Source organism: Prinia subflava, chromosome 19 (genome assembly GCF_021018805.1).
Source record: "Prinia subflava isolate CZ2003 ecotype Zambia chromosome 19, Cam_Psub_1.2, whole genome shotgun sequence".
In the NCBI taxonomy this organism is placed as follows: Eukaryota; Metazoa; Chordata; class Aves; order Passeriformes; family Cisticolidae; genus Prinia; species Prinia subflava.
Genome location: NC_086265.1, coordinates 12584212 through 12600639, shown reverse-complemented (window position 1 = coordinate 12600639; position 16428 = coordinate 12584212). Strand labels below are relative to the sequence as shown.

At 50.7% G+C, this 16428-nt stretch overlaps 1 protein-coding gene across 4 annotated transcripts in view; it reads right to left on the bottom strand.

Moving 5' to 3' along the window:
• Nucleotides 1-16190, bottom strand: part of OSBP2 (oxysterol binding protein 2) — a 94181-nt gene extending 77991 nt beyond the window's left edge. For 2 of the 4 annotated variants that reach the window (XM_063416442.1, XM_063416443.1), the window contains exons 1-2: nucleotides 15836-16190; nucleotides 8306-8383 (exon numbers count right to left, since the gene is read on the bottom strand). In XM_063416442.1, coding sequence (XP_063272512.1) covers nucleotides 8306-8383; nucleotides 15836-16101 — 344 coding nt within the window. In that variant the 5' untranslated portion in view covers nucleotides 16102-16190. The remainder of the gene's footprint in view (nucleotides 1-8305; nucleotides 8384-15835) is intronic. The other 2 variants (XM_063416444.1, XM_063416445.1) reach the window with 1 other exon arrangement.
• Between the last annotated feature and the right edge of the window lie 238 nt (nucleotides 16191-16428).

Below are 16428 nucleotides of genomic sequence, written 5' to 3'. Positions count from 1 at the left end.
ACAGGGAGCTGGGAATGGCTGCGGGAGCCAGGCTGTGCACAGGGAGCTGGGAATGGCTGCAGGAGCCAGGCTGTGCACATGCCGGTTCTAAAAATGCCAGAGAAAGCCCCTCAGTCGCCCCAGTTTGTTGTTTTCTTTAGTTTCCAAACTAAAATTCCAAAGATCCAGAGATGGAAAATCCCACTAAGACTTTAGGGCAAAAGACACCAAAGTCTTTTAGCCACTGCTGAGTTCATCACAACAGACATGGAAGGTCTGGTCCAGATCCCATCACTTCCACAGCTCGCAGGATAATCCGAGACCTGGGCCAGGCCTGACTCATGAGCTCGTTGGCTCATTTCTAAACAAGTACAAACAAGGAGTGACCACACGCAAGGTTCATTTGATAAACGCTCTTTACTGCGCAAGAAATAATTGCACTGCAGCAGATGAGAGCCTCAAGCAGGCATTTTTCTCATTACAGCCTCTGCTTTCAAGTTTTTACTGGTGCTTCAGCTCTTGTGAATTGTGTTAAATGATCAGCATAAAGATCAGCCACAGTCAACTCGTGTTTATCTTTCCTCACCACCACAGCCAAGGACATAATAGCACACAGGGCACACAGAGTCAACATTTAAACACAATTTTTATTCCTATCTCATCAATTTCTATCTCATCTACAATATTCAGACTGGTTTAAAAATCCTGATTTTCCAGACTACAGACTTTAGGGATGTATTTTCTTCAAGCACAAGACTGATCCCATCTTTCCGAGATTGAGGGTGGGTAGAAGAGCTCACTTCCAAGAATTTTTTCACGCTGCAAGCCTCTCTCCTTTCTGCAAGTTACCGTCAATGTTAATGTTTTCAGTACCCAATAAATTTCCCTCAGAGACAGCAGAGGAATTACAGTCCATGACCTCAAATATCACTCTAAAATCATCACCCTCCTGACTTCTTGCCAGCTTTCAAACAACGCTCAATTATAGCCCAGGATCTCTGTGTGGATGAGATATTTCTTAGGGACAGATATCTAGATTCTAGATAAAATATTCCTTAAGGATAGATATCCGGATGCAAAGCCCACATGGTTACATAAATATATTTTTTCCTATATTTTAAGGCTTGAGAAAACAGATAAAACTTCATCTTTAAAAGGTGAATTGTTGCTTCTCAGCCCTTGACTATGAAATCCTCAGTTCAACAACCGCTTTCCCACACGTTTATGTGCAGGCAGGTTTCAGGTGTGTGCAGACACGGAGAGAGGTTCCCTCAGTTCCACCTTTTCCCTGAACTGGACACAGCTGCCTCTGCTCAAGGAAAACACCCAACATCAGCCAACAGCAGCAACTTCTGCAGCCTCCTGTGACCACCCAGAACTTTATTCTGTGACAAATGCATGCTCAGCTCTACAATCAGCATCTCCTACTTCTGGAGCAGTCACCCGTGGGGCAGTGGTCAGTGGAGGCAGCTGCCTGCTTCCAGAACAGATTCCAGTGGGCAGGAAATCACTACTCGAGAGCAGAAGGAGAGATCATGACCTTGAGTGTTGCATACGAGGTGCCTCCCTGACCTCCACCGCCCAGGAAACAATCAGCTGATCCTGGCAGGACACACTCCTGCGGAGTGTGGAGGTCAGCAAGCCTGGGAAGAGCAGGTTTCCCGTAACAACTGGGGAAACAGAGGGAAACGCAAGCAGAGCAGCAAACCATTTCAGCAGTGTGAGTGCAAGGGGCAGTGTGGCACAGTGCAAGACCTTTCCCATCCCTTACAACACCACCCCTAAAAAAAAAAAAAAATAAGTTGGCAGCTGCCATTCCAGATGCTGGAGATACAAAGAGTTTTGTTTAAAACAGAAATCAAGAATTAACCACTTACTGGGCCATGACTGCGACTAAGGGTGCTTTTGGATCAAATCCTGCAGCTGCCTAAGCGACCTTGGCCAACAACTTGGGGACAGGCCTGGCACCTCCCAGCTGCTTCACTGTGAGGCACAACATCCTTCTGTATTGAATCTCCGTGCCAGCACAAGGGGGGCTTCTCACTGCCAGAGGACAGGGATCGACAGATAGATAGACAGATAGATAGATAGACAGACAGATGGGATACTGGAAAGGAATTGTTCCCTGGGAGGGTGGACAGGCCCTGGCACAGGATGCCCAGAGAACCTCTGGCTGCCCCTGGATCCCTGGAAGTGTCCAAGGCCAGGCTGGACAAGGCTTGGAGCAAGCTGGGATAGTGGAAGGTGTTCCTCCCCACAGCAGGGTTCGACAAAATGCTACTTCAATTCCCTTCCAGTCCAAACCATTCCATAAATTTGTAATCCAACACATGCTCTGGCTTCAGCGTTCAGGGCTGCACATTTCCTGCAAAAACTCTACAGATATTGACTGTGGGTTACCAGGAACAGCCAAGAGGGAAGGGAAAGTCATTGACCTTCACAAGGGACAGCTCTCATGCAGACAAAGATGAGTTGCAGCTTTCAGCCAATTTCTCAACTGCTCAGACCAGACTCTCTGTGTTATTTCAGTGCATTGTGCTGCAAGACAACTTGTGTGGTGCAATAATTGCTCAGAGGTTTTAATACAGGAACATTTTAGTTGTCTCAGTACAATCTGAGTCCTGCCCTTCACTCTCACCCCTTTGTGCTCCCCTGGCTGCAGCCAAGCCTGGCCATCTCCTCCCTGCACAGGACACTTCACACCTCCCACAACAGCCAGCTGCCATCCCACCCCTCTGTTCCACGCAGGAAAGGTTCACATCCACAAAAGCAGCACCAGCACTTCATCCAAAGTCACTCCTTCCCATTCCAGCAGCCATTCTAGGAAGCCAAGGGGCTTCCAAAGCAGCCTGCTTTACACACAAAGGCAAACAAGTAATCCACAGAATCCCCGTGGAATGGGTTGGATGGGAAGGGACCTTAAAGCTCTTCCAGTCCCACCCCCTGCCATGGGCAGGGACACCTCCCACTGTCCCAGGCTGCTCCAAGCCCTGTCCAGCCTGGCCTTGGACACTGCCAGGGATCCAGGGGCAGCCACAGCTGCTCTGGGCACCCTGTGCCAGGGCCTGCCCACCCTCCCAGGGAACAATTTCCTTTTACTATCCAATCTAGATCTACCCTCTTTCAGCTTTAAGCCATTCCCCCTTGTCCTGTCACTGCAGGTCCTTGTCTGAACTCCCTCTCCAGCTCTTTTGGAGCCCCTTCAGCTGTTGTTCTTTCATGAGAAAAACCCCAGTTTTACACGGAGCAGGATTGTTCCAGGAGGTCCCAAAACCCACTGCAGCCCAGGCCCTGGTGCTTCATAGAGGACATTAAAAGACTCCATCCCCAACAGCTTGTGTCCAGCAGTTCCCATCACAGGGACAAGCGCTGGGAATTGTTCAGTTTTAGCCCTCAGCATCTTCCATTTCTGTAGGAGCTGCATCCAATTCTCCCCTGCACAGAACACCTGAGCCTCCCCTGCCTCTCCAACAACTGCAAAGGCAGACTGCTGGGACAGAATGCAGGGATCTGGCTGCTCTCCAGGACAAATCCCACCCGAGGAAGGAAGCAAAGAGATACCACACACAGGCTGGGTGCTTTGCCAGTGCAGGAAAACAGGGAAAACCGGAGAAGCAGAGAGACATTTGCCACGTGTCCCAGCAGGATCCGTGCAGTGATCCACACTCCCAGTGAGGTGTGAGACAACAAACAAACACCAGAAGTGCAGCCAGCACCACAAGCAATCCAGCTCTCCGGAGCTCTTCCAGAGCTTTTCATCTTCTCCAGACAACAGCAAGGAGATGAATGTTGCTCTCCAGTTTTAAACTCCCATGTGGTGAAGAACACCTATTCATACAAATTTTTAAACAGACAGAAGGCCAGGCTTGGCCTCGAAGCCACTCTCTACATCCATGTGCTCCTTGAATGGCTCCAGGAAGTGGCTCATGGCCTGTCTCTCCAGCAGGACCCTCAGCCCTGGGGGTCTCACCCTTGCAGGTTCAGCAGCTGGAAGGATTCCAGCAAAGGAGCCAGCCCAAAGCACTCAAGGGAGGACACGGGAAGTGTCCCAAAAGAGAAGGAAGAGGCCAGCTGAGCAGCAGAGGAACAGAGCCCCATGCTCAGCTGGTTTCCCGAGCAGGACTTCATGCAGGGGACAAATAAAGCTGTGACCATCCTCCTCCTTTCCTCCCAGGATCCACCAAACTGCTTGAAAACTTTTTTTTTACCTTCTCTACTAATTTTTATTTCTTCAGTCTTCTGCAGGAAGAAAAACAGGTTTAAACCTTCATTTTTTTATCTATTTTTACGTTATCAGAGATTTCAAAAAATGGGGACAGAAGCCAGGCCACTGTAGGGAATTCTCCCACAGAAACATATTCCAGGAGCTGGACTTCAATGATGCCTGTGGCTCCCTTCCAACTCAGGATATTCCATGGCTCTATGATATTAAGGAGCACAGAGCAGTGAAAAGCAGCACAATGCCCTTTTCCCAAGTGAGGGAGCAGGATCACGTCGCATCCAGGCTCACTTAAGCTAAGCTGTTCCGACTCCAACACTTGCACAAGGGAGCAGATTCTTTTTATAGAGATCTGGCACGGCACAAACACTTCTCATGAGGTTGTGTTAAGGGATCAAGGTGCAGCAGCAGGATGTGTCCCCATAAACTCCCATCACAGGACTGCACTTGAATCCCACACAGGGATTTCAAGCACCTCTGCTGGGTTTACATCAAACCAGCAGCTCTATAAATAAACCAATTTGTAAATTAAGACTATACCTAATGGTATAATGGTCTATTATATGGTAGAATGGCAATGATATATTTTGAACTTGGAAATTAAAGCGACATCTAATGCTAAGAGTGGAGATAATGTACCTGCCCCATGAGACAGAAGGCTCACTACTTATTTCCTTTACAAAGCAAATGGGAAACTGCAGAAATATTTGAAGGATGTCAAACAAAACTCTAATTCCCTCTGTACCCATGAGGATGCCTCACTTCAGCATAATGCCTGACTTAATATTGGTGTTTGAGCTACTTTACAAATTTGTCCTTCCTAAAACTACAGAAAACGTAAATCTTCATGGAAACACTTGGACCAAACTGCCAACATTAACCTCACTACATTAAAGCTGAAAGAATTAGGATTGTTCACCTGGAGGAGAGAAGGTTCCAAGAACACCTCAGAGCCCTTACCAGTGCTTAAAGGGACTTCAAGAGAGCTGCAGAGGAAATTGGGATACAGGCCTTGAGGAACAGAACATAGGGAAAGGCTTCCCACTGCCAGAGGGCAGGGTTAGATAGGATACTGGGAAGGAATTGCTCCCTGGGAGGGTGGCACAGGGTGCCCAAAGCAGCTGTGGCTGCCCCTGGATCCCTGGCAGTGTCCAAGGCCAGGCTGGACAGGGCTTGGAGCAGCCTGGGAAGATGTCCCTGCCCAGAGCAGGGAGTGGGGCTGGATGGGTTTTAAGGTCCCTTCCCCCCCAGGTCATTCCATAATTCTGTGATTTTGTTCCCCCCAGTCTGACTCTGTGACACCCCAGGCCTGGCACCGCAGCCTCGTGACAGAGAGCAGCTCCTTGCCATGATCCCACTGCTTCCTACAAATGCGTCACTGCCTCCCTGCAGCATCCACAGGGATTCCTCCGAAAGGCTCTCAGTCTCCACTGCCTGCAGAACGTGACTCTCACAACCATTAAGCCTGTTCAGCTATTGGAAATCAATTGTACAAATCCTGATAGGATCAATCCTGTTCTCACTGGCGTGTGCTTTGTGCTTAAAATTAACCTATAGCATTCCAAAAATGGGGAATATCAGCTATGTGCAGCCAGAGGCTTCATTCCTGCACTGCAAAGGCACCTTAGGGCTGCAGTTTTGCAGCACAACTCAACCCAATCCAGTAACTGCAGACCTTATCTGTGCTGGGATACAGAGCTGCAGCCTCCCAAGGCATTTACAAGTGACAACTGCGGGCTGGATGTCTGCAGCTGTAAAGAGGGGAAAATGGGCTTTTTACAGAGCAACAAAGCACAAATTTCCAGACCTCTACAAGTCAACTTTCAAATTTAAAACTAAATTTCCAAGAAGCTTGCATTCATCGGTTTTTCCACTTTGAAGCAGAAATTTTTACTTCTTTCCTTGTGGTAAAAAGGAAGGGGACAGAGAGGGAGAGGCAGATGCCTCACCCAGTGCATATTCACTGTTTACTCACAAAAAAATGCAGGTTCCTGGGAAAACAGTTGCAAGGCAGCACCCAGCTGGGACATCCCAGAGACTGCACAGGCAAAAAAATACAAAATCTCTCGTCCGTCAGATCCTAAGCCAATCCCACTCGTAAAAGGATCAGAAACACCACTGGGTCTTTGCCTCTCCAAGTGTTCCAGCAAAACACTTTTCTTATAATAAGCTTTAACAGATAAAAGCCTGATAGAGGAATAAAGCACAGCTTAATCCCATAAATTTGCCTTGCCAATCCTCAGGCTGTCCCAGTGTCAGGCAGCTCTTCCCTCAATTCAGACTGCCATGGAAGTGGAGGACGGTCTGTAAAACAACCTGAAGGGTTCAGACACAGAAATCACCAGGTCTCCTCTGGCACTGACAGGACAAGCCATGGCTTTTCCTCATTCCCCATTAGCATCCAGAGAGCTGAAGGCAAACTCACCGAAAGTGTTAGAAATAGTCATAGAATGGTCCATGAAATGTGTCTGGAAGGCACCCCAGGAGGACTCAGGTCTATTCTCCTGCTCTGAGCATCTGCATCCAGACAAGGCTGCTCAGGACCCTGCCTGTCTGCAGCTGGAATAGCCAGGAATTCCCTGCACCCCTCCAGACCCCTATCCCAGTATTCAGTCCTCACTCCCAAGTCCACATGCTTCCATGTGTCCATGCAGGATTTCCCACGTGCTCTCCCAGCCCTGTGCCTCACCCTGCAGTGAGCAGAGGCAGGCTCTGTCCTCTCTCTCACACCCTCCACCATGGAGCTGTGGGTCTCCTCTGCTCCAGCCTCATCCTGGTGGGCCCCAAAGCAGACTGATGGCCCAGACAGTTCACCCCGGGGCACTCCTCTGCTGAGCACAGGGGACAGTCCCTTCCCTCACCACTTCTGCTAACACAGCCAAAGCCACCACTGACCTCTGGTCACTCCTGGTCACCTTCTTGTCCCCAGGGGCTCCTCTACAAAGCTGCTTCAAGCAGCAACACCAGGGCAGGGCTGGTTTTTTGCCTCTGCTGAACATCACAGGGCTCTCCCACCACCCTGTTGCTCCAGCCTGTCATGGTCCCTCTGAAATCCAGACTTGTGACCTCTCTGCTCCACTTGGCATCATCCACAGCCCGGCTGCGAGGGCACTCACCCGTTAATAAGCACATTACACAGCAAATACTGCAACTAATGAACTGTGATCACAGCTACCAAAACCCAATCAAATTAAATGTACTCCTAATCAATGCCCGAGAGGATACAGCTAACCAGAGCACCACTCCAGCTCCCAAAGGGAGTCCTGCATGTTGTGTACAATTCCAAGTGGGAGCTGATAGCGTGCCATGTGTGCCAAATGTAAATTATGCAGTATTAAGATGATTGTCACCTTTGTTTAGTTTGAGCACTCTCTTCCTCCTGCTTATAAAAATTCCACCCCAGCAGAGATGCAAAGTCAGGGAACCAAAAGCAGACTCTCCCCAGCACAGATCACAGAGATCCAGCTGACAAGGAATGGAAAACTCAGCTGGGGTAAAATAAAGCCATGGAGTAGTTCCACCTGACCACACACTATAAACCTGCAGTGCTTTCTGCTCCACAAGCCCTGCTGGGAAACACCACAGCAGCAACTTGGGAATAATAAACAGTGGATAAACAATATCCAGCATCAGTCACAGGAACGTGCACGCTTGGAAACAGAGAAGATGGAAGGTCTCAGTCTTCCAAGAACAAAAGATGGGGCTGCTGGAGAATAGCCCTGACATCAAGCATCACCCAAGCGCTCCAAAAAGGGCTTCAAACCAAAGGCTGAAACTTAACACAGAATCATAGAATCTCCTGAGCTGGAAGGGACCCATAGAGATCATCCAGCCCAGCCCCTGGCCCTGCACAGACACCCCAACAACCCCACCCTGGGCATCCCTGGCAGCGCTGTCCAAAGGCTCCTGGAGCTGTGGCAGCCTCGGGGCCGTGCCCATTCCCTGGGGAGCCTGGGCAGTGCCAGCACCTCTGGGGGAAGAACCTTTCCTAATCTTGTGGTCTCCACTCCTGCATAGTCCTGGAGAGGAGGCATGTCTGTATCCCACTGCCACGAGCACGTCCCAAGCACCCATGTCCATGCTCCAGCCAAATCTACCCAAACTCACCCCATCTTCCGAACTGGGACCGGTGTATTTTTCAAGCGCTTCCAAGAAGAGCCACCACTCCTGACAGTTGCAGAAGACCTGAAAAAAAAAGTTTGTGGAACCACCCCTGTGCATTTCACAGCAAAAGAGAAACTTCAAAAATCGTGAAGATTTCCAGAGCTGGGGAATTAGTTGCCATGGATATGTGCTGCTGTGACAAATACTCTAATTCTGTGCTGGGGTGAGTGACAGGCACAAAGCACCAAGTCAGCTGGGAACAGCAACATGGAGCGGCTGGAACACAGCACACACAACCCCACATCTCTGGGAGCATCCTTGAGGAAACTAAGCCATGGACCTGAACATCACCAGCACCAGGAGGCCAAGTGACTCCCCAAGGGAGCTTTGCTCCCATCCAGGCTACCCAGCCCTTCTGTGACATCCATGGCTGTGCCATGGGAAGGAGAATTCACCGTTCTTTGAGAGCCCACCCAGCCACAGTGTTTAGGTGTCTCTGTCAACCAACCAGCCTGACGTGAGAAGATCTCATTCACAACAGCAATACACAACCAGCAGGCCCCAAGGACAACATTTTCTTGCTCTGTTTCTTATAAAGTTCCTAGAAGAAACCTGTTCTAGCTATTAATAACAAATTAAGAATCACTGCTTTGTGTTAAAGAAGGAAAAGAGGCACTGACTCCCACTTCACCATATTTTCCCCCACATGCATTGCAGAAGCTGCTTTAAACAGCCACGCGTGCCCAGACAGTGCTCTCATCCAGAAAGATTTGGAGAATTAAGACTATTTTTAGGGAGTGAAGCACCTCCCCCTGAGTCACTGCAGGGACATACATCTATCCGGTCGTGATTTAAAGCAGAAATAGCCTTGAAGAGTTAGATTAAAAAAAAAAAAAAAAAAAAAAAAAAAAAAAAAAAAAAAAAGCCAGGAAACTGGGTACCAACATAGCTTGGTGTGAAAGCAAGGGCAGGGAAAACAGAGGTGACAACGGGTTTGGGCACTGTCAACAGCGCTGACACAGCACCAGCTCCATCAGTGTCACAACGTGTGACCTGTGAGCAGCTCCAGCCCCACAGCAATGCTCACAGTGGGGAGCAGCATCACCTGGGGACAGCATAGGCCAGGTACAAAACAGCCTTGCCAGGAGCCCTGGCTCGCAGAGGGGGAAGTGAATCCCAAGTGCCTGGAAGGGGACCAAAGAGGAGATTTGCTCCCATTTGTTCTGCTTTCATCGCAGAGCTCTACTAACACGCGGTCCCACGCTTCCCATCTGCATGTTTAATTGCAGCGTTGATCCGTTTGCAGCCCAAGGCTCTGCACACACGGCTGTGAGTCAGCAGCCACTGCCCCAGCACCACACACACATCCAGCTCTGTTTTCCTCCAGCTTCAGCTCTGCCTGCCCAGCCCGCAGAGAATATTATGTCATTAATTATTAAACAAGCTTTTTGATCGAAACCAAACAAAGGCTGATGCAAAGTGTAGAAAGATGCCTGACACGGTGCTGTAGGAACTGCTACAATAATTGAACAGTACAATGAAGACCCGAAGGGATATTTAACACCTCCAGTTAGCTCAGGTTTGGAAGCACTATCTCATTTAGGGATAAATCTCCAGGATGCTGCCTGCGCTCCTGACAGCAGGCTGGGACAACTCACATTTCAGGGTGACAACCTGAGCTGTTGGCCATCAGCTGAACAGACCTACAGGGAGCAGAGGGCTCTGATATCGCTGATAACACTTCAGGCACCTAAAATTACCTGAGTTACCCAGCTACAACAATAGATACACAAGCACAAAATACAGAGAGGCTCAGTAGTCTGACCTGCTGCAGCATAACTCAACCTACAGATAATGAATGTCTTTGTCGTTTAGAGGTGATTTCAGAGCACATTGCATGGATTGGAAACTCCTTTTCAGGGGAAAAAGAGGCAGGATACAAGGGATACTGCATGAAAAAGCACAGCAGGTTCCTCACAATACTCCTGCCAAGAAGGATCAGCTCCTTCCCCAGTGACTCACTGTGGGTACAGAGGATGACAGGCCATACAAGCACCAACTTAAACCTGTAATTGGAGCAAGCCAAGTCAGAGCTGAACACAGATTTACTTGGAAAAAGACAGGCAAAAGAGCTGCAGGAAGAGGCAGGTGATGCCAGTCACCTCTGCAGGCAAAGGACGGCCATCCTGCTCCTGGAGCAACGTGACAGCAAACGGACCAAGGGCTGGCAAGGGTTTTCTGGGGCTGAGCACAGCCGTGGATGTCCCGGAGCAGGAGCCAGTCCACAGCAACCTCTGCCCCTAAAGATCAGCCCAGCTCCTGCTGCCCCACTCCAGCAGAGCTGAGGGAGCTCCAGCACCGTGTGGAGAGATGCAGGGCTGGGCAGTGACCCCCTGCCCTTGGCTGGGACAGCAAAGCAGAACTACATCAGTGTGTGTTCCAGCAATGGAAGCTGGACCAGGGGACACCAGAAAGGGGTGACAGGCACCTCACTCAGGTAAGGACCCGGGCAGCTGAGCCCATAAACACCTTCCATACCTGCAAACAGCTCCAGGAGTGAAAACTGCCATGTGAGCAAAGCTACCTGAGGGACCCCCACGTGACCAACATCGAGATGGCAGCACAGGCAGCTGTGCTTCCACACAAATCCAGAGTGCTCTGCCCCTCCACGTTTAGTTCTGCACAAAACAAACCAGTTCTTTCTTTCACCATTACATCAAATTAAGTATTTGACCAGTATAGAATCATGGAATGGTTTGGGTGGGAAGGGATCTTAAAGGTTCCACTCCCCTGCCATGGACAAGGACATCTTCCATGGACAAGGACACCTTCCACAAGACCAGGCAGCTCCAAGCCCTGTCCAACTTGGCCTGGAACACTTGCAGGGATGGGATGAGGGATGACAATAAAGATGATATGGACAGAAATAAAGCAGAAAGATGGTTCATGGCTCTTGTTACAGTTTGCAACCAGCAAACAGAACAAGGCAACAGCTGTAAATCCCCTTACCCAGCACTAATAACCAAGCCATTATAGAATCATCCTTAAGGATAAGATCCGTGTCTCATGCCCTCCTGCAGAGTCAGCAGCAGTTGCTGTTTGGACTCAAGCGAGCCTGACCTCCTCCACAACACTAAACTGGGAGCAGAGCAATGCAGCCAGGAACCAGCAGCCCAAAGACCATCGCTCACCCCTCACAGCACTCCTCAAATGTCATGTAGACATTCACGGAGCTGTGGCAGCACTGTGCATCCAGGGACAAGGCACAGCGAGGAGCTGCCTCCAGAACAGGCAGATAACAAGGAGGAACAGCAAAGCACCATATGGATCCAGAGAGTGCCATGGGAAAACAAGCTGACTGGGAACACCAATTATTCATCACTGTTTAAAAACAAGTAGCTCAAAGTCACCAGGAGCTGCAGAGCTGGCCTGGAAACCTGTGCACTCCAGCAAGAGCACAAAAAGAGACAAACACTCCAGGACTTGTCTAAAAAGCAATGGTCACAAAAATCATTTCAGGAGAGCATGTTGCCTCATTCTATCAAGTACAAGCTATATGGAATGAAAAGTTTTCCCCTCCAAGGGTGGTCTAACACTGGAAGGGGGGCCTAGAGGGGCTCTGCAAGCTCACACCTTGGAGATTTCAGAGGCTGGAGCACAAGTGTGATGAGCAGCAGCTGAGGGAGCTGGAAGGGCTCAATAGGGACCTTGTGGCTCTGCACAACTCCTGACAGGAGGGGACAGTCGGGGAGTCCAGCTGTGCTCCCAGGGAACAGGGACAGGAGGAGAGGGAATGGCCTCAAGTTGTGCCAGGGGAGGCTTAGGTTGGATATTGGCAACATTTCTCCATGGAAAGGGTGCTCATGTGGCACAACTGCCCATCCCTGCAGGGATTCAACAGTCATGTGGATGTGGCACTTGGAGACATGGGGCAGTTGTGGCCTTGGCAGTGCTGAGGGAACACTTGGATCAGAGGCTCCCAGAGGTCTCTCCCAGACTCCCTCAATCCCCCCACATCTCTAATACCAGCAGTGGTTTTCAAGCTCCTTCCTGAACTCCCCTCCTCAGCTTTCAGTGGAGTCTCAGCACAAGAAACAGGAAAAAAAACTTTGGATTGTGCTCAAGCCCTTATGGTGGCAACCAAGAGTTAACTGCTGGATAACAGAGCTGGGAAAGAATGCTGCTCTGTGAAACAAGGCTTTTCCAGGGTAATGAGCTGCAGGATGACCCAGACAAGATAGCTAAAGAGCCCCAGGCACCCATCACTGCTCTAGGAGGGGAGTTAATGCTGCTTGATGGAGAAGCCCTTCCCTGCCCAACAATGACATGGTTTTCCTCTCTCTATTTGTCATTGCTTTCATCATTACACCCTGTGCCCACACGAAGCACTGCTGAAGGCTCTCCAGACACTCAACCCACAGGTACCCAGCTCCAGCCCATCCCACGGAGGAGCCAACACATCCCAGAGCTCTTAGAAAGGTCAAGGAGCTGCTGGGAGAACACAACACTCTTGGAGCATCCATGGTCACATGAGCCAACGCCAATCTTCGATGAATTAATACTCACCTGAAGATCCTCTCTAATCTCCTTGAAAACACTTATCTGTTCAAGGTGATTAGATTCTTCCATACAGAGCCGCTAATTATAGATTATGATAAATCTGAGTGGCAGCCTGCAAGAGGAGTTCAGAGAGAGAGTTTGGATCATTAGCAAGTCAAGCAGACTAGTCCTGCATCCCTAAACCACCTTCCCACGCCAGCATCACTGAATCAGCCAAAATCTTGGTCAAAAACAACCTAAGAGAAACAATCAAGGGCAAGTAAAATGGTTCAACCACATTTCTGTGGATTTAGGAACTTCCTAAACCCACACACCTCACTCCAGGGGACAGTACTGCACAGGAAATCCTCAAGAATTCCTCAGCAGTTGTTATTTTTCACAGGTTCGGAGCAGGGAATACAAAGCAAAGGCACATGAAGTTTCCCTGGCAGCAAGACCTGATGTCTTCATTGATGTAGCAAAGCTACAGGAGGCTTTAAATGCTCCATTTGGGAAAAAATGCTGTAATTAGAAGCTTTAATTCAGCAAACTGTCCCTGTGAAACCAACTGGGCAGCAAATAAGCGTCGCACTTGGCTGCTGGAGCAAACCCCTCAGAACAGCTCCAAAGGATGGCACAGCAGCCACCCACGCACCAGCACACCAGGGACACCAAGGGGACACCCGGGATTTCAGCAGCTCAACTCTGCAAACCAAAATCCTCCCAGGCAACGTGACAGGCTGGGGTTTAAAGCTAAAGAGCAAGTGGCAGGAAATCCAAATGGAACAAAAAGCTTCAACCTGGAACAAAATCAATCCACGCAAGGAGGCGGCTTGGGCACCACGGGGCAGCTTTCCCAGTTTAGATGATTTTAGCAGACAAGCAAAATGAAGTTTCTACAAAACTACTCCTGAACAGCCACAGCTCCATCCGGTAGGCTGTGCAGCTACAAAGGTGACAACATAAGGAGAGCGCAGCAGTTCACCCCCAAGGGCAGGAAAGGAGACTTCTGGTGTGGACCTGCTGAGCTGGGACGAGCACAAAGAGCCAGCAGAAAGCAAGACCCGTGACTCTCAGAATGCCAGAGACCGCTATAGAATATATATAGACAGACAACTATAGATATATGCTCTTTATCAGTGAATAGGCAGCAGCCTGACACCTGCCTGGCTCCTGTCATAGAGCTAGAATTCATATCAAAACAGAACTGCCAGGTTTTACCCCAGACTGTCTCCCAGGAGCGCTCCCAGATGAGCAATTCAAGCTGACACAGCCACTGTTTCAGAGTGCTGGTTTTGAAGAGTATCATGGAGGCTTTTCTCCACTTAAGAAAGATTTCACCACGTGTCCTGCACTGTATTTTTGTACTCCTGACTCACAACCAAATTAACTCAGTCGTCATCAAGCCCAGTGATGACAAGAAGCACAAAAACCTCCAGCATCCCTTTTCCCAAGCAGCTGCTGAAGGTCTGCCCTGCCTGAAAGCTTCACAAAGTTTCAACTCCTTCACATGATGCTCAGAATAATTTTCTTGGGTGTTTCTGTTTGTTGTTTCAGCCTAAAACAGATCAAATGGTCTTAAAATAAACCTGGTTGTTCCCATCTAAAATAATTGCTGAAGAAAATCACTTGTTCGCTCATGACAGACTTGGTATCAACACGTAAAAATAATATTCTGACATGGTTACAAGTGGGGTGTTAAAACCCAACAGCCTTTTTGAGCAGAGTTAAGGCATTCCAGAAAGGATTACAGTAAATTAGCTGAATTGCTGAGAGGTAATTACATTTTTTGGGGGGGGGGGGAGGTTGTTTGGCTTAAGTTCTTTGACGGTTTTCAACAACTCCAATCAGATAAACATATCGTTTACCTTCTGCACTGTTACCTGCTGTGGTCCAATCCCAGGACCCAGGTCTCTTTTAGAGTTGGAGGAGTTTATATTCACATCTGACAGGGAGTTAGAGCTCTGCGATCTGCTTCAGGCTACGTGTCAACAGCTGGAGCTGAGAGGAAATCAGCTGATGAACTTTATGTCGGGAGGAAAAACAGCTTTGGCATAACCTTTACAAAGAATTCCTGTCTCAGGGGGTTTGGCACTTTAAACACTTATTATTATATAAAGTTCAACCATGTCTAATATTCAGGATTGCTTCCGTGTCCTGGAGTACAACCAACATCTGCTGCACAACACTGAGGGTGATAGAACGCTTGTGTTCCAAGTGAAAAGAATAAACATGATACCAATCACGGAATCCCTGAATGGTCTGGGTGGGAAGAGATTTAAAGCTCCTCTCGTTCCACACTCCCCCCCCCCGCCACAGACAGGGTCACCTTCCTGCAGAATAAAAACACCAACGTTCAGGTTTGTATTTTCACCACTCAAGTGAGACAAGCAGCACAAGAGAAGCTACAAAGACGACACCGCTTTGGATTCAGCCTCGGGGTGTCTGACACGCTCCTCGCTGAGCCCACAGCCCATCTGCACAAACCCACCGCGTCAGACAGCGCAGAGAGCCAGGCACGGCTCGGGATCACTGCCGGAGCTCCCTTCCGTCCCCAGCCTGGGTTGACTTCCCAAGCCCAACATTCCCCGCACAACATCCCAGGCCGTCCTTCCACCGCCACTGGCACTACCGGAGGAAGGACTCCCAAGGCTCCGCAGGGTACAGCAGGAGCAGGTTACGCAGCTGAGGGAGGAGGGTTTGGGGTGTTCGGCTGGAAGGTTCTGATTTGGGCAGCCGGAGCTGCTGCGGCAGGAGCGGAGGATGGAGAGAGACAAGGATGGGAGATCCAGGGCGTTCCATCATCCCGGGGCCCCGCTGCCCCGCACCGGACCCCGCCACGGTTCTGCAGGATCAAAACCCGAGTCCGGCTTTAAAAGAGGACAAAAAGCCCAAACTAAGCAACACGAGGCGATTTTCGCTGTGCAACAGCGCAGCCCCCGCGGTCCGTCCCCCGCTCCCGCCGGCCCCTGCCCGGCTGCCCGGCCCCGGTACCTGTAGTAGCTGAGCAGCCCATTGCTGAGCACGAACCAGCGGCGCTGGTAGCCCTTCAGGTAGTTGGTCCACTTGAAGAGCCACCCCTTGTAGGTGTCGGAGCCCGGGGGGGCGGCGGGCGGGCCCCCCGCCGGGCCCCCGCCGCCGCGGCCGCCCGGCTCGGCGCTCATGGCCGGCAGCTCGTGGCAGGCCAGGCAGGGGACGGCGCTGAGGAGCGAGACCAGCCCGCGGGTGCCGCCGCCGCAGAGCGCGGCCGCCTTCCCCATAGACCCCGCGGGGCCCGGCCGAGGCTCCGCCGCTCCCGGGGCGGCCCCGGCCCGTCCGCACCGACCGGGGGCGGCGCCGCCGCCACGTGACCGCCGAGGGGAGGGGAGGGGAGGGGAGGGGAGGGGAGGGGAGGGGAGGGGAGGGGAGGGGAGGGGAGGGGAGGGGAGGGGAGGGGAGGGGAGGGGAGGGGAGGGGAGGGGAGGGGAGGGGAGGGGAGGGGAGGCGCCCCCCAGCGGCGGGGCGGGAACAGCGCGCACCGCCCCCGCCCTCACCCCGCCCCCGCCATTTTGACCCCCTGCCGCCATTTCGTGCCGGGGGGCTGGGGT